The sequence below is a fragment of the Hemitrygon akajei genome, chromosome 8 (assembly GCF_048418815.1).
Source record: "Hemitrygon akajei chromosome 8, sHemAka1.3, whole genome shotgun sequence".
NCBI classification, from domain to species: Eukaryota; Metazoa; Chordata; class Chondrichthyes; order Myliobatiformes; family Dasyatidae; genus Hemitrygon; species Hemitrygon akajei.
Genome location: NC_133131.1, coordinates 12,132,380 through 12,155,877, shown reverse-complemented (window position 1 = coordinate 12,155,877; position 23,498 = coordinate 12,132,380). Strand labels below are relative to the sequence as shown.

At 38.6% G+C, this 23,498-nt stretch overlaps 1 protein-coding gene across 6 annotated transcripts in view; it reads left to right on the top strand.

Annotated features, from left to right (window-relative positions):
* Nucleotides 1–23,498, top strand: part of LOC140731641 (neurofibromin) — a 359,419-nt gene that overhangs the window by 173,427 nt on the left and 162,494 nt on the right. For 5 of the 6 annotated variants that reach the window (XM_073053258.1, XM_073053260.1, XM_073053259.1 and 2 more), the window contains one exon: nucleotides 10,116–10,181. The exons of the other annotated variant lie outside the window; for it this stretch is intronic. In XM_073053258.1, the coding sequence (XP_072909359.1) occupies nucleotides 10,116–10,181 (66 nt within the window). The remainder of the gene's footprint in view (nucleotides 1–10,115; nucleotides 10,182–23,498) is intronic. 6 annotated transcript variants of the gene reach the window in all.

Sequence of the window (23,498 nt, the reverse complement as noted above, 5' to 3'; positions counted from 1 at the left end):
AAAAATTGAGAACATGAGGTGAAGAGGCCTTGTCAGTGAGTCCACAGATTGTGGAAACAGTTCAGTGATGGAGTGAGTGAAGTTATTCCCACTGGTTCAAGAGCCTGATGGTTGAAAGGTAATAACTGTTCCCAAACCTAGTGGTGTGAGTCCTGAGGCTTCTGTACTTTCTTCCTGATGGCAGCAGCAAGAAGAGAGCATGGCCTGGGCAATGGGAGTCCTTGATGATGGATGCTGCTTTCCTGCGACAGCGCTCCATATAGATGGGCTCATTGGTGGGGAGGGCTTTACCTGTGATGGACTGGGCCGTATCCACTACTTTTTGCCAGCTTTTCCATTCAAGATCATTGGTGTTTCCATACCAGGCCTGATGCAACCAGTCAATATATTCTCCACCACACATCTATAGAAGTTCATCAAAGTTTTAGATCTTGTGCTTTCTTCACAATTGCACTTACAGTACATGTTAGGCCCAGAACAGATCCTCTGAAATAATAACACCAAGGAATTTAAAGTTGCTAACCTTCTCTACCTCTGATCCCTCTGACAAGGACTGGTTCATGGACCTCTGGTTTCCTCCTCCTGAAATCAATAATCAGCTTCTTGGTCCTGCTGACATTGAGTAAGAGGTTGTTGTTGTGGCACCACTCAGCCAGATTTTTTGAATAACTTGAATGTTTGACATTCATTGCATGGAAGAATTGTAATCGGTGATATGAATTTTATGCCAGATGTTTCTTCAAATGCTTCTTGTGAAATGGTCAGGTTGGGAATATAGGTTTTTTTAAAAGTTTATTAACTAAATTGGGCAGAGTCTGTAAATATATTTTGATGGCTGACAAAGCAGATTAAATTGAAAATGTCCCAATAATTTCCCTACTATTGCTATGTATTAACAAAGAAAAGCGAGACTTGTGGGCATGAATTGTGTGTCTGTTCAGTCTGCAAATAAAAGTTTGCTTATTGCCATGTAAGTTCCATCACTGCTGAGGTAGAAAGGTTCTGAAGAAGTGAAATGAATGTTGTACAGATAACGGATGAGTAGGGAGAAGGGTAGTTGGTTTGAATGGAGGGGAAGTTGATGAAAAGAGCTAGTTTGATTTTTCTGGTATCTGGTGTGATTTTGCTTGAAAATTTAACTGTATATCAACCACTTCGTGGAAAGCCTCCACCTAATCTTGAAAGGAAGTCAACTTTAAAAAGACTTCCTTTTTGCAACAAATATGCTTGTTCTACTTTTTGATGAATGCTATAGCAAAGAAAAAATATCATAACACACATTGCATATCCCCTCTTCCAGAAATAGTTGTTCACTCTTTCCAACATTCTTCTGTATCCCTTTGATGGTACAAGTTATGACCAATTAGTCTTGGAAAGCTGTTGGATCTTTTTCCATACCTCCTTGGATTCTTAACAAGAACAATTCATTGAGTTGTCTTGTGAAAAATATTGTCTGTCTTAGAGACTCCTTTAAATTTTAGCTCTCCGGCTGTTGAATCATCTACAACAGAACATCTTTCCCATTTATTCTGCCAGAATCTTTGATTATCATTGTTTATTAGCTTTGCTGCTACCAGCTCACATATGGTTTACTTTGTGGTCAGTTTTCAGTGAAAATATTCTTGGTGGTTGACCATTTTATATAGAATTTAAATGAATTGTTTGTTTTAATAGCATTTTTCTTCAATTTTCCCTTATCCATGACATACCTTCAGATATTATTGAAGGTCCTGTTACTCTTTGTACTATTCATTGTATTGCTGTTCTTCCACTGAAGGGGCCATTTCTTTGTCCTTGTGTGAGCTGCATATTAACATTCAAGCTCACAGAACAATTTTTTAATGGAATATTGACTTGATGCCTTCCACCTTTCTCTTGATATCTGGGGTTGTTTGATAATTTTACATAGCCCCCATAGTTTTCTTTGTTTAACTTTCCACAGATCACTGATTTTCCTTGTTTATGGGACTGATAACAAGGATTGCAATGATTTTGAAAGATGTAATTCTTGTAGTTTTCTCATGGTTTATTACATTACACCAAATCTGAACACCAGACACTGTTGCTCAAGGAGAACAAGTCTAATATATTTAAATTATGTAATAGTTGTCATGAGGTTGATTTGATTATTAGTAAGCTATGGGTTACTTTTCTGTTACCAAACTGGGAGAATGTTGCTCAACTGTTTGTACGATTTTAGAACTGGGTTTAATTTGCATTTTTGAAATTTTTGCTCAGTTTCTGCAGGTAATGTGTATTTAGCATAGAAAACTGGTTTAGTTGATTATTGAATGACCAAAAAGGAATATTGTATAAATAAAGGTCAAGCACAGAATAGCCTGAGTTTGCTCTCTGACTTTAAATGCATTCACTTTTTACCTCTTTTGTTTTGCACACTTTAACTGGAAGAATCACACTTGCTTACTTTGGTCACATGAACAACTCCTCTGTTCATTATATATATGTATATTAAATTTTGTCCTCATAAACGATCAAATTTATTGTCACTTGACTGCTATGTTCCTCCAGACTAGGGTGCACCCACAATTCATAAATACACACAACACATAAAACATAACTGACCACAAATAAATTAATAAAATATAATTTAAAATTATATGCAGCGCAGATTAATAGTAAACAGTACAGTAAAGAGCTTGCTGTCCTAGTAACTAGACTTTGGCAAGCCTTTTTATTTTATTTTGGATAAACATATTCGCTCTGCCTCTGATTACCAATGGGAATTATATTTTTTTGGCCAAAAGAAAGGAATTTAAGTACAATCTAATGACCAGTTGACACTACTTTCATCAGTGTTTTGCACTAATGTCGAGTCAAAGTTATATTGAAAGAAGTACTGAAGTTTTATTCATTAGTTCTGATGGAGAACTGTTAATGTGAATGAGCAATTTTGACCTTAGTTATTTAATTTTTTTTCTATGTCTGTCTATTCAATTAAAAGAGCGTGAGACCCTGCTGTACTTTTCCCAGAATTGATGCTTTGGTATGCATGCTCATTTCTTGTTGCATAGTGCAAAGTTGGATGATAGCAGCTTGCTCAAAGGATACATTGCTTCATTCAGGAGCCCGACCAAAACACTTATATGATAAGTTTATTGATATGTAAAGACAGAAAATGCTGGAAATTCTCTGTGAAGAAAGATTGTTAAACTAAAATGAAAACCCAATCTCTGCCTCAACATAAACACTAGAGATTTGGGTGGAAATGTTGAGCAACACACACAAAGTGCTGGGGGATCTCAGCAGGGGATAGGTGAAACCAGGTGAAGGGGATTGCAGTGAGAACCTCCAACATATTCTATTTTTTTTTTCTCAGAATTCCAGCATCTGAAGTATTTTACTTTATATTCTATTGTCTTCTTCAATCTATGCATTTTTGTTTGCTCAGTTGCATGTTGTCCAACATTAATTTGATCACTGGATGTTAATGAAGTTAATGTTGTCAATTATATGCTGAAGAAATTAGATCGGCTATGTTTTTATTTACTTGTTGTAATTGTTATTTTATTTTATAGCTTTGGACCAGTGCTTATCTTTGGTGGACTTGCAAATGATAGGTGTAGCTGGTTCCAAAACTGAAACAAGACTCTCAATTCAATAGTTATTGAATACAGCATAAGACTTTAAAAAAAAAGATTTGATCCATAGAAAGTGCAGCTGTGTTCACTATTATGTGTATCGGTTTAATTTGACAAGAAAATAAGCAATAGGAGGAATAGACTATTTGGCCCATTGTGCTTGCTTTACCAGTCAAAAGGTCATTGACTGGTGAAGCAGGCACCAGTCAATCATACTGTATATTATATATATATCTTATATCAATATATGTGCTAATTAAAGTACAGTAGTGATTACTATAGTATACACATTTGTGTGTTCAAAAGTTAAGTTTAGTTTCCCTTTGTCTGTCATTTGATTTAAACAATTATCCTTTAGTTCCCAAGTGGAAGAAAGTGCCATCATCTTATCTATTGTGAAAATATGTTGGTAGTAACATGTGATACAGGCTGGTGATCATTCCCTATCGATGATTTGCTTTTCGATAAGTTCACTATAAAACAGTACTACTGATGTAAATCTGATTAGGTGTATCAGATCATTGCTGGCATTGTTAATTCACGTATAAGAATATTCAACTGAAATCCACAGTGGAATTAACTTGTATATTGGAGCAATAATGTGAATGGTTTTATTCCATTCCTTGTTAGTATTAAGCTAAGTCATTTCTAATCTTGTGTCTAACAAATTTGAAATACCACTGACAGAGTGTATCTGTTGAAATTACTTCATTGTATTTATAAATTGTCAAGGATGGTGCAAACATTTTTCTCTGATTTTGGGGAATCTTTTGAGGAAAACATTAGTAGTTCTAAGGCTGACTCCCAGTGTTGCATTTGGCAATGTTTCTTCTATTGTAAATTATCCTTGTTTGTTTCTGTCACAATTATAGAATGAAATTTGTTGTTTAACTTATAATTACTGTTAAGTTTTACTTTAGTTCCTTGACCACAGAAACAGAGCAGAAAGTTTATTTTGAATGGGAACTGAATTTCTATTATGGAACGTTTGAAACAAAAGAGCTGCCATATTGTATTGATGACATGAAGTAGCCAAGCTCATGTATTAGGTATGGTTACAAGTATCATGACATATCTTCTCGAGGTGGAGCTTAAGAATCAATCACTCATACCCTTGTATGGATCTTGCTGCAGGTTCAGATGCTCCCTGCTTGTCACTCTTACCTTCAATTTCTTTTTTGTTATTCTTACATATATATTCCTTCTTATTTAGTACTCTGACCTCCAAAGAAAGTGTGCATATATTAAGTGTGCATATAATAAAATTCCATCAAAAATGGTAAATTTCCAAGCAGCTTATAATAGAATGGAATTGGAGCTATGTTTTCATAATGCAGAATTTAAAATTTATAATACTTAATTGCTCAGATGGTCGGCAAATCATTTGATCTTCATCATCATGAACGTTTATGTCAATTCTGTCTTTTGGTAACTTGAGTTTAATTTAACAATAAAAATGCACTTTTCTGGTTGGTCTTGGTAAATTGTTCTCAATGACCATTTGTTATGCTCTGTTAATTGTTCTGATGCTTCCTACATAAGATCTGATTTGGGGCTAGTGGTCTGTTTCCCTGCTGTACTATTTCTATGAGTCTCTAACATTTAAGGGAAGTTTGGATAGGTACATGGATAGTAGTGGTATGGAGGGTGATGGTCCCAGTGCAGGTTGATGGAACTAGACAGTTTAAATGGTTCAGCACAGACTAGATGGGCTGAAGGGCTTGTTTCTATTCTGTACTTTTTTATGACTCTGTTAACTCCTATTTACATAACACTTTTAAACATTAGAGGTTGGGAAATAACTTGATGTCAATTCACATCAGGAAAGGTGCTCGAAGGTATGGAGGAATATTAAAACTGATGCAATGCTTAACTGTTAGCCAGTATGTCAGCAAACAGAGGTGATGAATTAACATTACTTGCTGAAAGTTTGCACACTGAATACAGAGGTTTGATTAAATTGAGTTTATTGGCAAGTTGAACAAGCCATTTAGGAGGTGGCTAATGGTAAATGAGAGTGTTAATGGGTGCACGTGAGAAATAATTGAGGGAATTAGATTGATAGAACTGCTTTAAGATCTAGCATAGATTGAAAGGACCAAATGGCCTGCAGCAGCAAAAGTAACTATCAATAAAAGGGTGCTGATGGTCTGGTTCAGTTTCAGGTGACTGAAAAGGAGAGGGATTGGGAAATGAAGTTTGTAAAAGGTAAGAGTTTGTGGCAGGGATTGGAGATGATGGCTTCAGTCCCCAGTATTTACTTGGAGGAGAATCTTGCTTCTCTAGTACTGAGTAGTATTGGATTGATCCTTGGGAGACACCTCTGCTGGTGATCAGGAAAGTCACTGTTGATGTTCCCCTGTTGCAAATGAAAGGCAGGAGACATGATCCTGACCAGCCTGATTATGGTGAACACGAATGAATCTGCAGATGCTGGAAATAAATAAAAACACAAAATGCTGGCAGAACTCAACAGGCCAGACAGCATCTATGGGAGGAGGTAGTGACGACGTTTCAAGCCGAAACCCTTCATCAGGAGGTTATGGTGAAGTAGTTTTGAAGTGCTGTGCTGTGTTTAAGGCTGGTTGAAAAGGATGCATAGGGAAGAGGTAACCTCTGTCATTGTCCATGCAATGATTAGTGACTCTTAGAGCTGTTTATCGCAGTAGGGAGAGAGCTTGATGGGAGAGTTTCAGGCAAAGGCTTCCAGATAAGGTAAACTCAGACTTGGGAGATAATAATGCGTTCAAGAATTTTAGACAGCAGAGGGATGCTGGAGAATGAGCACTAGTTTTTAGGGATGGATGGTTCAAAGATTGTTTGTCCTCAAATGTGATGGAATCTTGGCTTATCTGAAGAGATGGAGGATAGTATCTGTGAAAGAGAATCATTAACAGTATCAGTAAACCATGACAGAATATTGGGTAGTTAGTTCGTTTGGAAACTTTTGAGAGCTGACATTGTTTTTGAATCTAATGAGTTTGAGGAGGAAGGTGAGAGAGAAATATGAATGGAATTTTTCAGAGCTAGAGCTCTGACTAATAAGACCGTTGACAAGTAATTTTAAAATCTCGGAGAGCTTATCTGAAATAATGGGATAGTCTAATATACTTGGGCCCCTTTTGCCCTTAAACGATGCTCTGCCGGAATCTTGCATTTTTTTTACATTAGAACATAAGAAATAGGGGCAGGAGTCGGTCACCTGGCCTGTGGAGTCTGCTGCGCCATGCAATAAGATCATGGCTGATCTGGCCATGGACTCATCTCCACCTACCTGCCTCTTCCCCATAACCCTTAATTCCCTTACTATGCAAAAATCTGTCCAACCTTGTCTTAACTATATTTACCGAGGTAGCCTCCAACTGCTTCACTGGTCAGAGAATTCCACAGATTCACCACTCTGTGGGAAAAGCAGTTTCTCCTCATCTCTGTCCTAAATCTACTCCCCAGAATCTTGAGACCATGTCACCTTGTTCAAAGGTTCTAAATATCTTCATTTAATAATGGTAGTCTTTTTTTCTCCACATCCCTGAGTAACTGTGAAATAGTGATCCATTTAGTGGTTTCAGAAGGGCTGCGGAGCAAAACATAAGGCTCTTACCTCCAACTCCACTTCACTTTCCAATAGGCACATACTGAGAAATTGACAAAAGTATCTGCCAACTGTGTATTGAAAGGGTGTAAAAAAAATTCTGGAAAGATTAGAATAACCTGTCAAAACTGTAGAACAAATCACTTGCTAATTTTATAGATATTTAAATAGAGATTGCCATTCCCTGGGGGAGGTGCTGAAAGGAATTTACCATGGTGTGGTGGGGGGGGGGGGGGGGGAAGGAGATCTCAGCAGGTCAACGTTGCTGTTGAGTGTAGAAGCCCAGTTCGTTTTTCCAGAGTGACGGTGTATGGAAATGGATTAGCTTGCTCTTTAGGTCAATGCAAGCTGATGAATGTGTGAATTTTATAGGTTCAAGTATAAATTTTGATTTACAATTTTGGGGAAAAAAGAGTTTGGACAGATTTTGCTGATCGTCTAATTACAAAAATGAATCAAAGTGGCGTTTTGATCTTTTGGGTCCAAGACATCTTCATTATATTTTATTATTCAAATATATCTCACAGTTTGATTCCTTGATCACTTTGATAGTGGTTGTTGAGAGCTCAGTTTAATGATCCAACATGGTGCTGTCCAAAGAGCTGCTGAATTGCTTTTTGTTGGCAAGGTGTGCAATAAGTTAAAGGTTTTTGATTAAGAGATGGTGAAATGGTACTTTTCATCCTGCCAGTATTAAAAACCTACTCTTTGTAATCTTCCTGGAAGGCGACATGAATAGAACCACAAATAGGTCATGCAGCCCCTTGCGTCTGTTCTGTCTTTCAATAACGTCACAGTCGACCTTGTAGTTCAGTGCCTTCACTGACCTCATATACTTTGATGCATTTATGGTTATTAAGGAAATCAATTCTGTCTGCTGGATAGAGAATCCCAAGTATCCCTACGCTCTGGGTGAAGAAATTTACATTCATCAATGCCCTGAATATCTGAACCTTTATTGCTCCAAAAGACATAGGAGCCATTCAGCCCAGCGAGTCTGCTCTGCCATTCATGGCTGATTTATTATCCCTTTCAACCCCATTCTCCTGCCCATAACATTCTTCTGCCTATAACCTTTGATGCCCTTAGTAATCAAGAACCTATCAACTTCTGCTTTAATGACTTGGTCAGATGTAGGTGTCCCTGACAGGGGAAACAACACTGTACTGCCCTGTTAACAACGTTGTATAATTTCATGAGATCACCTCTTATTCTTGTACACTTGAGATTATAAACTTAATCTATTTAATCTCTCAACAGGCGATGAACAAGCTTGTTGAAGTTTCACCTTATGTTCTGTATTGCAAATATATCCTCCTTTCAATAGATATACTGTTTTTATGTTCAAACTTAAATACTTCCTGCTTTTCCACATAATGATGTATCTGCCACTGCAAGTCACTTAGCCTGTCTGTGTTTCCCTCACCACATTCACCTCAGCTCTCAATACCACTCAGTTTTCTGTCATCAGCAATCTTGCATGAATTCCCCAGTCTCTTCATGCAAATCACTGCTATAAATTGTGAACTGGTGTGGCCAGCATTGATCTTGGTGGCATTGAGTGAGTCAGAGTCTGCCAGTCCAAGGTTGCTCCTTTCTTTCTACTGCCTGTTTTCTGTCCATTAACCAGTTCTGAGGTATACATACATTAAACTCCAATGATGCACACTCTAATGTCGTGTATCAGTCTCCTTTTGGCCCCTTAAGAAAGTAATTGTGAAAGTTAAAATAGATCACATCAACTTGTTTCTCTCGATCTGTTCTGTTCTGGCATTGCATCCTAGAAACCCCAACAGATTTGTCATCCATAACTGACATTTCCTAAATCCCAATAATTCTGTCCAGATCTGTTATTTTCTGTTGTCCTTCCAGTTCCTTAATGATGGATTCAAACATTTCCCCTTCTACTGATATCAGTCCAGTAGGTCTGTAGTCTTGTTCTTTCTCTGCTTCCACTCATGAATAATTAAATTACACCTGCTATAGTGCAGTCAGCGGAAAAATGTCTTGAATCCGTAGAATTTTGGAATGTGACAATCATTGTATCCACCATTTTCAGAGGACCTCTTTTTGATCCTTGGAGTTTCAGTTCCAAGTGATTTATTAACTTTGAAGGACACATGACTGAATTGAAATGTCATAAAGAGCGTAAAAATTTATGGTGTGTCTGTGTCTGACATTTAATACCACTATACTTTTCAAGCAGATAATTCTGTGACTTTGTCCTTCCAGGAAGCAGTTTATGCTCCAGTTTTTAACTTTGTATTGGTGAAACTTTTTGCCAGATAATTTGGGGAGGATTATGGGGTGGGTGAATTGGGAATTGAGTATTAATGGTTTACAAGACCAGTTGCATTGATCCACCAAGACATTGCTGTATTTCTGTCAACGTCAGTATTGTGTTTTCAGTATTGTCAGATACATTCAAAACCTGAGATTGTTTTCCAGCTTTTAGTTTCCATCAAGGTCTTAAAGCATGCTGCTGCCTGATAAGGATAACAAGCAATTTTAAAGATTGTAGTATTTTCATTGATGAGATTAATAACTTAAACATTAATGATGAAGTCACGATTTATTTTTGCTGATGGAACAAAGCTAGAAATGCTATTTGGCCAGAAATAGTAGTTTGATTGAAAACAGTTGTATTTGTTTATCCCTTGTGGGGGAAAAGAAAATAATTTAATGGGGAGGGGGAAACTGCACAATTCTCTTTGGTTAGAAAAGATGAGGTTTAAGAGTTGATAGCGTTTGACAACTTAGGCTTAAAATAGTTGTGCCAACTAAGTTTTTTATTTTCCACTTTATACATTTAATTAAAATTGAGAGTTTAATATTGTGTATTTTTGTGGTTTGTGTAGAAGCCAACAATATGCTTTTGTTGTGTGAAGTTGGTACTGTGACTTGTGCTCATCTCTGTTCTGTAGGCTACTTGCCACTCTCTACTGACTAAATCTACAGTAAAAGAAAAAAAGGAAACCATGAAAAAATCAGTAAGTTCAGTGACCTTTTTTGAAATTTTTATATCACCCTTTCTTTAAAAGCAATATCTTAATACTTTGTGCTTTTTTAAAAAAAATAAAAACACCTACCTTCAGCCTTTTTGATTTCCACTTTGGAATCATTCTACTAATTCTGGCGAAAAATTAGCTTTCACTCCAATTAACACTGTTACTTTAATGTGGTCTCTTAAGTCTGTATATGATGTACGTAGTTTGGATTTTGAAAGCGGATATAATTGATTTAGTTTAATGTGTGCTTCCTATGAAGTGTGTAGCAATTTATCAAACTCGGATTAAGGCTTAAAAACACGAAACATGAGCTGAGTTTCATGGTTCATTATATCTTTCATGAAACTGATTAACACAATTGTACTACGTAAGGTTAATACGGAATTGCTGTCAGCGGGTTAGAGGACAATTTAAGTAATAGGAATTTAAATGTTCTTGGGCGTATTGGCAGTTTAGACATCAAATGCTCCTGAGGGAATTACAGCTTGGAACTCATTGAAAACTAGCTGGTGTCAGTATAGCACCACAGCAGTTTCGGAATACATGTAAATGTATATGGCGTATAAAGCTGATCCTTGGTCCTTGATCCTACAGCAAATCCTATGGACAAAAAAATCACATTTTGACTGGTTTCACTGATAAGGCTGGTTAAGAATTTTAGTTCTGACATCAGTAGGGATGATGTGGAAGATAAGCTTGTGTAGTGATGTCAGAATCCAAATCATGTTTATTATTACTGACATACAGTATGTCTTGAAATTTGTTGTTTTTCAGCAGCAGTGCAATATATACAAATTTCCATAAGTTTACACTAAGGAATATATAGAAAATAAATCAGTCGTGCAAAAAGAGACTAAAATAATGAGGTAGTGTTCATGGGTTCGGGGGCAGTTCAGAAATCTGATCAAGGAGGGAAAAGGTACATTTCTAAAATGTTGGATATTTATCTTCAGGCTGCGGTATTTCCTCCTTGATGGTAGTAATGAAAAGAGAACAGATCCTGGATCGTGAGGGTCCTTAATAATGGATGCTGCCTTCTTGAGGCATCACCGTTTGAAGATGTCCTCGATTGTGGGGTGGCTAGTGCCCATGATGGAGCTGGCTGAGTCCATAACCCTCTGCAGCTTTTCTAATGCTGTGCAGTGGTACATGAAGAACATTATGCACAAATTAGTCATGGATTGTGGCACCTTATCATGAGTGGATTTGAAGTCAGGGGTAAGGAAGCCTTATTACCATTGTCTATCAGGCCATAGTAAAATAGGTGTCAATATCTCTGAAGATCTATCCTGGGCCCAACATATTGATGCAATTACACAGGAAGCAGAACTGTGACTGAATTCCATTAGGAGCTTGAGGAAATTTAGTATGTCACCGAAGACTCGCAAATTTCTGCAGACGTACCGTGGAGTGCATTCTACCTGGCTGCATCACTGTCTGCTCTGGAGGGGCCGCTGCACAGGATCGGAAAGAACTGCAGAAAGTTAGAAATGCAGCAAGCTCCATGATGGCCACCAGCCTCCCCAGCATCAAGGGCATCGTCAAAAGGTGATGCCTCAAAAAGGTGGCACCCATCATTAAGAACCCCCATCACTTAGGGCATTCCCGCTTAATGTTGCTACAATCAAGGAGGAGGTACAGAAGCCTGAAGATACACACTCAATGTTTTAGAAACAACTTCTTCCCCTCTGCCATCAGATTTCTAAATGGACAATGAACCCATGTACGCTTCTTCACTATTTTTTTTAATTTTAAGGACTAATTAGTTTATTTTTAAAATTCAAAGTAAATTTATTATCAAAGTACATATGTATCACCATATACAACCCTGAGAATCATTTTCTCATGGGCATTCACAGTTCATACAAAGAAACACCATAGAATCAATGAAAAACCACAGATAATAAGATGGACAACCCATGTGTAAAAGGCAACACTGTGCAAATAGAAAAAGAAAAACAATAATAATAAAAATAAGCAATAATAATTGAAAACATGAGATGAAGAGTCTTTGAAAGCGAGTCCATAGGTTGTGGGAACAGTTCAGTGATGAGGCAAGTGAAGTTATCCCCTTTGGCTCAAGAGCCTAATGGTCGAAGGGTAGTAACTGTAAACCTGCTGCTGTGGGCCCTGAGGCTCCTGTACCACCTTGCTGATGGCAGCAGCGAGGAGAGAGTATGTCCTGGATGCTGAGGGTCCTTGATGGATGATATGTGTTTCTTATTGTAATTTATAGGTTTTTAAAATTATTATTATGTCTTGTATACTGCGGCTGCTGCAAAAACAAATTTCACGAGATGTGCCAGTGATAGATCTGATTCTGATTTGATGGCATTTAGACTGTTATGTCCAATGTTAGTCTCCCTAACTGAAAAAGGATATTTGTGCAATAGATGGAGGGCAAAGACTATTCACTGGATTTGTTCTTGGTCTGGAGGTTTTCAAAGGGTGATTGAGCAGATGAAGCCTATGTGTCCAAATTGCAGACTGTAGGGACCAAACCTCATTGAAACTTAAGAAAAATAGAGGGCCTGACACACTGCAAATAATGAGCACACTCCCTTAATGAGGCGACTAGGACCAGGGTACCAACCTCAAATTACTGGTAAATTTGTGTAGTGTTGAGATAAAGAGAAATGTATTCCTAGCTCAGAGGGCTGTGGAAGGTTAATTATATACAGTTTGTTAGATTTCTAGATGGTAAGACAATCTGGATAATGATAGTGCAGGGAAATGGCACCAAGGTAGACAGTCGGCCATGATGAATGATAGAACAGGCTCAAAGGGACAAGTGGCCTAGTTTTCCATTTTCTTCTGTAATATTGTAGTTGACATGGCCACGTGTGATAGGTAGGATGATGAGGAAAGTAGTTAGGTTACTTGCTTGTTGGTTCTTTACATTTGGTAAAGTCAAGTCTGGGTGATGTACCTCCAGGACTTTCCTAGTGGTATAACAAACTAAAAATATTGTGTGCCCTTGATGTTCCTTTCATATGTGTTTTCATTGCTGGAGCGTTAAATTCATCAATTGAGGAGGACTGGGAGGTGATGATAGACAGAAGAGCTCCTTCCTCAATGTCAACAAAGCAAAGGAGATGGGTATCGACTTCAGGGTAACTCACAGCCCCTTTATATCAGCAGCACAGCAGTGGGAAATGCAAGCAGTTTCAAACTCCTGAGAGTGCACATCAAGCACAACTTCTCATGATCCAGAATACGTCCTACACTACCAGGAAAGCTCACCAATGCCTCTATTTTCTGAGGAGGCAGAAGAGAGCTGGACTGTTCACATCTGTGCTCAATTCATTCCACAGATGCACAGTAGAGAGCATCCTAACTTGCTGCACCATTGCATGGTACAGAAACTGCCCTGCGGAGGGCAGGAAAGCTCCACAGCCAGTAGTCAAAGCTGCCGAACGCATCACCTGCACCATTATTAAGGACATGTATACAGAAACTTGCCAGAAAAGGGCCAGTAACATTATAAAGGATTTCACCCACCCTGCTCATGGACTGTTTGTCATACTTCCATCAGGGAGGAGGCTATGTAGCATCCACGCAGGACCACTAGACTCAAAAACAGTTACTTTCTGCAAGCAGTAAGGCTGATCAACACCTCCACCCACTAACCCACCCCACCACCGTGACTTTATAATTTCCTGTCAAAGACACTCCTGAGCCTAGCATCACTTTATCGATGTATATGTTATCTTATGTAGTGTATTTATATTTATTATATACCGTCTTATATACCGCCTGGGTAGCCTCCAACCTGATAGCATGAACATTGACTTCTCTAACTTCCGTTAATGCCCCTGCTCCCCTTCTTACCCCATCCCTGATATATTTAGTTTTTTTCCCTCCTCCTTTTTTCCTGTCTCTCTGCCCATCACTCTGCCTGTTCTCCATCTCCCTCTGGTGCTCCCCTCCCCCTTTATTTCTCCCTAGGCCTCCCGTCCCATGATCCTTTCCCTTCTCTAGCTCTGTATCCCTTTTGCCAATCACCTTTCCGGCTCTCAGCTTCACCCCACCCCCTCCGGTCTTCTCCTATCATTTTGCATTTCCCCCTCCTACTTTCAAATCTCTTACTATCTTTCCTTTCAGTTAGTCCTGACGAAGGGTCTCGGCCCGAAAGGTCGACAGTGCTTCTTCATATAGATGTTGTCTGGCCTGCTGCGTTCCACCAGCATTTTGTGTGCATTATTTATATTTATTGCTTTTTTTTAATTATTGTATTGTTCATCATATGGAGTTTTTTGTGCTGCATTGCATCCAGAGTAACAATTACTGTGTTCTCCTTTGCATTTTTCTTTTGACAATATTTTTATTGTTTTTTTTAATAAAGAGAACGTAGTGTAAAGGAGAATTGTGCAATGCATAACAAATGTACAATTCACATTCATGAAAGAGATGCACCCATAGTACAAACATTATCACCCCAGCCCTCCCAGTCCCCAACTCCAAGCCATCAATGCATTGGCAAAAAGGGTTAAACAGAACCTTTGTCCCCACAGAGCTGCATTGGTATAGAGAAGGTGTATTTTTCTAATACATAGGCTGTTGTATGGTAACAAATCTGAGTCCGAAGAGTTTTATCGGAAAATGCTGGAGGTCAGGGATTTATGTACTGAGGGAAGGGAGAAAGAATGGACCTTTAGTCTGGCTGGGAACTTTGAAAATATTCAAGAAAGGGTTCCCACACCTTTTTGGAACTTTATTTCTGAATTGAGGGTTGAGTAGTGGATCTTCTCAAGGTGTAGACTGGACATGATGTCCCTGAGCCACTGAGTGTGGGTGGATGGGGCAGCACCCCTCCACCTGAGCAAGACTGCGCGCCTGGCCAGCAGAGAGGCAAAAGACAGTGTGTGATGTTTAGTCAGACTGAGGTGTATGTCCCCCTATCCGGAGGTCCCGAAAAGGGCAATCGAAGGGTAGGTTCCAGATTGTAATTAAATATTTGGGATAGAGTTTGGAAGACATCTTTTCAGTATTTTTCCAAACTAGGGCATATGGATAAGGGAAGCCTTACCCCTTTTGCATTTGTCACAACAGGGATTAACATCTGGGTAAAAGTGAGATAATTTAGTTTTAGACATATGGGCCCTGTGTACGACCTTGAGCTGTAACAGATAGTGGCGGGCACATAAAGAGATTGAGTTAACTAACTTGAGGACTTCATCCCATACCTCCTCTGACTTTGAAAAATTGAAATCTTGCTCCCAGGCAGTTTTAATTTTGTCAAGAGAGGCTCGCCTCAGAGCCGCCAGCTTGTCATAGATAATAGATATTAGACCTTTTACGCAATGGATTCATACAGAGAAACAAATCAATGACATTTGTGTCGGGTGCCTCGGGGAAGTTTGGTATCAGAGGGCAGATAAAATGTCTAATTTGCAAACATCTAAAGAAATGAGTGTTGGCTAGATTAGACTTTGCTGACAATTGTTCAAGTGATGCAAAACAGTTGTCTAAAAAAAGATCTTTAAAGCATCTGATGCCCCTTCTGTACCAGTCTACCTTTACACTTTTGTACTGGAAATTATATTAAACAATCTTGAAGATTTCCAAGCTTATGTACATCCTGAGGCACACAAAGTACCTTGTGTCATGAATCCTTGAACCCTGAGGTCCTCTCTGCAACATATCTTCCATTTTACCGTGGTAGCTACCTGTTTGTGAGGAGTTACCACTAAAAAAAAGCATATCCTTTTCAAAGGGTCACTTAGAAGATACTGCGAAGATGTGGAAGGAAGATTTGTGCTCAGATGAGACATAAGTGGAACGTTTTGGCCTCAACACTAACTGATACGTGTGGCGTAAATCTAATACTGCACCCACCCTACTGTGAAGTATGGTGGAAGAAACATCATACTATGGGGTTGCTTTTCAGCAGCAGGGACTGGAAATGTGATCAGGATTGATGGGAAGATGAATGCTGATAAATACAGAGAGATCCTGGATAAAAACCTGCTAGCCTCGGCCAGAAAGCTTAAAAATGAGGAGGAAATTCATATTTCAGCGGGACCATGACCAAAACCACACTGCCAGAGCAACCATGGAGTGGCTTCAAATGAAGAAAATTGATGTCCTTGAGTGGCCCAGTCAGAGTCCTGACCTTAACCTGGTTGAATATCTCTAGCAAGACCTCAAGATTGCTGTCTGCTGCCACTCCTCAACTAACCTGGAACAACTTGAGCAATTTTGCAAGGAGGAATGGGCAGATCTTCTCCATCGATGCCTATATAGAGACATACCCAAAAAGATCATGTGGCTATACTGAGAGGTAGTTCAACTAAGTACTGAGCAAAGGGGGATAAGTAATTTTGAACTGCTGACATTTCAGTTTTTGAATTTTTAGTTTTTCATGTTTTACAATTTTTTGGACTCTCCTATAATAAAAGGATCATGTTATTCACAGATAAATATTCCCAGTTAAATTGATCAAAGTCCCTAACTGTAAAACTCATTAATGCAAACAAAGAGTGGGACTGAATACTTTCCCAAGGCACTGTACATGTGGATGTCCCATTAGTCAGGTACTTGTAATCTGGTTAACCTATGTCCAGGTATCTGATGTTGCAATAAACCTTGCTTCTTGATATTGGTAACGTCTCAACTAATGCTGTGTTTTTCTAAACTCAGAGGTCCTAAGGAATATTATATTACCGCTGTTTCATATGACTAAAGTGTATATTTACATAAGATCAAGGAAATACGTGGATAGCTTGACAGCTGTAAATCATGCTGAACATACGCCGTTAAGTAGCAAGGAGTTGATATTGTAATACTTGTGAATCATTGTAGAACATTAAAAACAGGTTGTCATAAAGTTACACCTGTTCACAAGGAATTTGTAGCTTTTGCATGTAAAGCCAGCGAAGGCCCCATGCCATGGGTAACCTTCAATGCCAGTAATCTCACAGCAGGTAGGATCCATTGCACAGTAGTAGTTTTGGTAATTCTGCTAAATTCATCCTTTGGTCACTCCAAGGTAAGTATGTCCTTGGTAAAATGTGTGTAAAACTGTTCTGCTTACCTTTTTGTATCTTACTGTAACTTTGTATAGCTATAACCTAACTTCTACACAATTGAACTCTAGTTCAGTGGATATAAATACAGGTGCACTTACTGCCTTTTGCTTTACTATCATTACCTTTTTACAATATTACTTTTGCTATCCACTCTTCTACCATCTACCCATTTGGAAAGTAATTTGTTACATCTAATTTGCCTACATTGACTAATGTTGAAACATCAAACTCTATTAGTTCAGTCTGTGCTGCTAAAAATGCCATTTATCTCTGTGTCGGAAGAAAATAGATCCATGTTTTTCTATACTATCATTGATGTCATTATAAATGTAGGTATATTTGCTCCTCCAACACGTTCTGTATCTTGCCAATTTGAGTAGCTCTTATTGTATCAGATCTGTCTGCTACCAGTAAATACTTTTGGTTAGGTCAATAATTTGCTTTCATGAGCTCGCTCCATCTTTCTCTTTCTCTTTTGATGACCTTGATTAAGTATTCTCTGGAAATCCATGTAAACAGTATCCATAGATTTCTCCTGTCTGGACTTGAATCACCTTTCAAAATAGCCATTTGGAACTGTCAGCCACGATCCACTCTGCAAATACACGTTGTACATCTCTGATCAAATGTAAACTTAGAAGCTGCTCAGCTACTCCATCTTTTGGTATATTTCTCAGTAATATTAATCTGCAATCTTTATTTCTTTCTTGTTTCTCTGTCTTCTCCCTTTTAATAGTAATAGTCTTTCAGTTAAGAGGCATGGTTTCTATAATAAGAGACCCTAAACAGTTATAGTAGTACACTGCATGTCAGAAATGTGTTAATTATGCCACTAGTTCATCTAGTTTTTAAAAACCACAAGCATGTAACTTTCTGATTCTTTGAATCATAGCAACAGAAATAGTTTGTTTCCTCTTTGTGAAATTATCTTGAGAAAACAATAGTTCTGTTATTTTGTTATCTATTTTCAGCCAACAAACTTCTTCTCAAGTAAAATCAGAATCAGGTTTATTATCACTGACATATGTCATGAAATTTGTTGTTTCCAGCAGCAGTACAGTGCAATACATAATGAATTACATAAATAGCACAAAAAAACAAAATAGTAAGGTAACGTTCATGGACTATTCAGAAATCTGATGGGGGATGGGAAGAAGTTGTTCCTTAAACATTGAGTGTGGGTCTTCTGCTCCTGTACTGCTTCCTTGATTGTAGTGATAAAACATGTCCTGGATGGTAAGGGTCCTTAATGATGAACGTACCTTCATGTGTCACCGCACTTGGAAGATGTCTTCAGTAGTGGGGAGGCTTGTGCCCATGGTGGAGCTAGCTGAGTCTACAACTCTTTGCAGCTTTTGTCGACCTTGTGCAGTGCCCTCCCCACCCCCATACCGGACGGTGATGCAACCCCTCATAGTGCATCATAGGGATTTGCTAGAATCGTTGGTGACACGCCTCATCTCAAATTCCTAATGAGGTGTAGCCAATGACGTGCCTTCTTCATGACTGCATCAGTGTATTGGGCCCAGAGTAGATCTCTGAGATGTGAAGCTCACCCTTTCCACCACTGACCGTTTTCCCAACTTTGCCTTCCTGAGGTCCACAATAAGTTCCTTGGTCTTTCTGACGTTGAGAGCTAGGCCGTTGCTGCAATACCACTGATCTAGCTGATCTATCTCACTCCTGTGCACCTCCTTGTCACCATCTGACATTCTGCCAACAACAGTTGTGTCATCGGTGAATTTATAGAAGGTGTATCATCTGTAAATTCGATCCACTCGTTCATGAGTGTGAGACAATAGAGCAGTGCATCCTTGAGGTGTGATGTATTGATTGTTAGCGAGAAGGAGATGTTATTTCCGATCTGCACTGACTGTGGTCTCCAAGTGATATAATAAAGTATTAGTTGAATTTATTTAATGGTGCAGTTTCTTTCAGTCAGCAGGATGGGTGTTCGAACTGCACAACAAACATACTGTAAATTGTGGCTGACATTTTAGACTTGCATTCTCATGGAGGGAGTTTTTTTGGATGAGGTATTAAGTGGCAATTAGCTAAATCTATTGCTTCTATTTATTTCAGTCTTTTTAGCCAGATAACGTTATGAAAGAAAAATTTGCTCCTTAGATTTTAAAGCAGAATTCTTAGAATACCACCCTAGTGTTTGCTTGTTTCTTTTAAAAAATAACATGACAGGGAAAAGATTAGGGGAGTTGTCAGAGGTAGGTTATTTTACAAAGAGAGTGGTGATGCTTGAAACACACTGCCAGTAATGATAGTAGCAGCCGATGCAATAGAGATGTTTTAGAGCAGGGGTCCCCAACCTTTTTTGCACTGTGGACCGGTTTAATATTGACAATATGCTTGCAGACCGGCCGAGGTGGGTGGGGGCGGTGTGGGTGTTAATCACGACCGGTATATAGGTGATGAGTCAACTATAACTCACTTATAAGTGGCTAAAACACTCAATTTCATTTCTAAAAGGGTTTATCTAATGAATTTAATATTAAACACACAGCGCATATTTTCCTCGCATGAATATAGTGATAAGTCAATTATAAGTCACTTTTAAGTCAATAGCATCATAACATTTTAAGTAACGTTTGGCTATTAAACATCCAGCGCATATTTTCCTCATATGAAAATCTAAAATCATTGCAACACACCAATATCAGTGAATCAGTGAGAGCCCTGGCCTTGTTTCCCTGCAACAAGATGGTCCCATTGAGGGATGATGGGAGACAGCGATACTCGAAGGGGGTTCCTTATGTCCAGTCTAGTCCGCAATTTAGATTTTGTTGCATTCATTGCAGAAAGCCCTGCTTCGCAGAGATATGAGGTTGGAAGTGGAAGCAACGTTTTCAGTGCTATACTATAGTAACTCCATGTTCTGTACTATTCTTATGTATTAATCATTTTTGATATGCAGTAAGGTGCAATGATACTCCTTCCTTGCCTGAAGCTCACAGTGTGAACCACATCCATGGTTATAATATGAGCAACAATAAATACAGTGGCAGTTTTTGAGTGTGTGACATTCTGTCTTTAATTTCCTTCAATGGTTCCATTTAATATCAGAGAATGTATACAGTATACAACCTGAAATTCTTACTCTTTGCAGACATCCATGGAATAAAAGAACAACCTTAGAAATGGCCTAACTAGTTACTCCCCTGCAGTGCAATCAGGAATGGACAATAAGTGTTGATAATTGTTCATTTCCCTCCAGAGATGTTGCCTGGCCTGATGAGTTCCCCCAGCGTTTTTGTGTAATGATCCTCATGTCTAGCATCTGCAGTCTCTTTTGTGTCTCCACTTTATTTGCAATCATTAATGTCTCGATCTACTACGTCACCAGTAAATACCTTTGAAGTAAAGTCACTTTTATATTAATATTTACATAATCCAAGTGATGTAAGAGTTATTCTCCCAGCAGCCAATATGTGCACAAGGGAGATGTCACAAATGCAACATCCTTCCAATCTATTTTGGTCATATTAATTGAGAGCAACCCCTGTTCATGTGTAAAATGCTCCAACCCAGGAGTAAGCAAGTGGGTCTTGGTTTGACATTTCGTATGATAAATAGCACCTTTTTGTGCTGTGAGGGTGGGGTAGGGGTGGTGTCAACTTGAATTTTGTGCTCAAATCAGAATCAGGTTTATTATAACTGACAGATGTCATGAAATTTGTTGTTTTGTGGCAGCAGCATAAAAATTATTAGGAGATTCAAAAAGAAATTAAAAAGTGTAAATAAATATGTAGTGCACAAAATAGTGAAATCTGATGGGAGAGGGGAAGAAGCTGATGCTAAAACGTTGAGTGTTCTTCTGTATCTCCTCCCTGATGGTAATAATGAGAAGAAGGGCATGTCCTGGGAGGTGCAGGTCCTTCATGATGGATGTCAGCTTCTTGATGGATCGCCTTTAGGTGACTTCTTTGACCGCCTCAGTGTCTGGGTGTCCAGTGTCCAAGGTGGAGCTGGCTGAGTCTACAACCTGCTGCAGCTTCTTTTGATCCTGTGCATGGCCGCCTCCACACCAGGTGGTGGTGCACCCAGCCAGATTATGCTCCATGGTACATCCGTAGAGATTTGCTAGAGTGTTTGGTACATACCAAATCTCAGGAATGGGACATGAACCTTCAACCTTCTGATTAGTGTGAGAGTGCTGACCCACTGATTTACAGTGGACTCACAGTGGAAGGGGGAAGGAATCAAGGAGATGTTCTTTTTAATTTCTGCACCTTCCTGGCACTTGGCAAATGTCAGCATGAATGTAATCAGTAGAAGTTTAACAAATGCCAAGTCCTTGAAAAGGCAGAGAAAGTTAAATTCTTGATTTAAATTGACAGAAGAATATGAACACATTTTAATGACAGAATGGGAGTGAGAGAGACAAGAAATCCAAAGAATTAATGTTTTTGAATTTCTTTCTGGATCTTTAATCTTGCTTTCCATGTGATATGAATGGTCCTTTACTAACATCACAGAGCTGTCTTTGTCCTTGTGCGTATTCACACATATCCGGTCACTGGATGATTGAATTTACAACTCATCAACTGCATGTTCATTTTCTACATTGTAAGCATCTTAACAAGCAATCCCATTTTTGCTACGAGGATTTTTTTTTCTGACATTTTACTGGTGTTTTAAGATCCTTGTTCATGATGTTTGGGCAGCTGGACAATGAATGATGCCTGTCAGCTTCAGATGTCTTTAATCGATTATTTTGTTTATCTCAGACAAAAATAATGCAGAGACCCCACGTATCACCACGTACTATAATGCCTATAAGCTAGGTGGGCGCCAGAATCACCCATCACATACTTGGGTTGTGTTGGTTGTTAACACAGCACATTTCACTGTATGTTTCTGATGTGCATGTGATAGAAAATGAATCTGACTCTATGGGTACTAAAAAAGTGCATGACTTTTGGTTATATTGGAAATGGGGATATTTACTACCAGAGTTTAGTGGTATCTACACTGCGGTGCTCATCTTTGTAGCTTCAGAATTCCATTCTCAGTAAAGACATTGAGGGAGAATTGAACAGTTAATTTCCTACATACTCGAAACCTCGATGTGATCAAGCGGATATGGCAGTTACAGCAAAATATAAACCTTACTGTTTGATCAGTTTTCTTGAAAGTGAGAAAGGATAACTTTTCATCTCCGTGCCAGATGTTAACTTAAAGCAAGTAATTGCTAGAGGTAGATATTCTGGTATTTGATTACTAATCCAGAACCTAGAGTAATGATCTGTAGTTATGAATAAAACTACAGATGCAATTGGAAAATGCAAAATAAACTCCTTATTCCAGATTCATTTAAAAATCTTAATGCTAACTATTTCATTAAGGGGAATAAGGTTTGTTTCACTTTTGTCCTTAATTGAAATAAATCCTTGCCATCAATCTATGACTTCTGTTTAGCTTATTGTCATATACAGTAAGGTGAAATGATGTTCCTTGTTTATGTGAACTTACAGAGTAAAAAATGTACATGATAATTATAAAAGCAACAATAAATGCAGGGGTGATTCTTAGGTGTATGACATTCTCTCTTCAATGCCTTTAGAAACTGCCTAACAAGCTACTCCCTTAAAGAGCAATCAGTATACTGTATAAATATTAGGTAAATTTTAAAAAATCAATGTTTTAAAGAATACTTTAGTAAATTTAAATATTTACTTATTTAAATGAATTGGGTATTGCAAAAAGAGAGTATAAATAGTGAGGTGGTATTCATGGGGTCATTTGTCTGTTCAGGATGCAGATGTTGGAGGGGAAGAAGCTCTTCCTAGAGTATTAAGTGTGTGCCTTCAGGCTCCTGTACCTCTTCTCTGGTGGTAGTAAGAAGAAGAGGACATGTCCTGGGGTGTGGGGGTACTTAATGATGGTGCAGCCTTTTCGAGCCATCACCTTTTGTAGATGTCCTCGACGGTGGGGAGGCTAGTGCCCATGATGGAGCTGGCTGAGTTTACAACCCTCTGCAGCCTTTGCTGATCCTGTGCAATGGCCCCTCCATACCAGACAGTGATGTAACCAATCAGAATGTTCTCCATGGCATCTGTAGAAATTTGCTAGAGTCCTTGGTGATATATTTAACATTATTTCCTTTCTTCTGCTCTACAACAAATGTATCTACGTGCATACAGTAGTTTAGGAGCGGAAATGGAGTAAGGAGTGTCATAATATTAGTCTGTCATTGCACTTCAGAGACATTCTGCATTTTTAAGACCTTGAACTCAACACTGTTAGAAAGTTG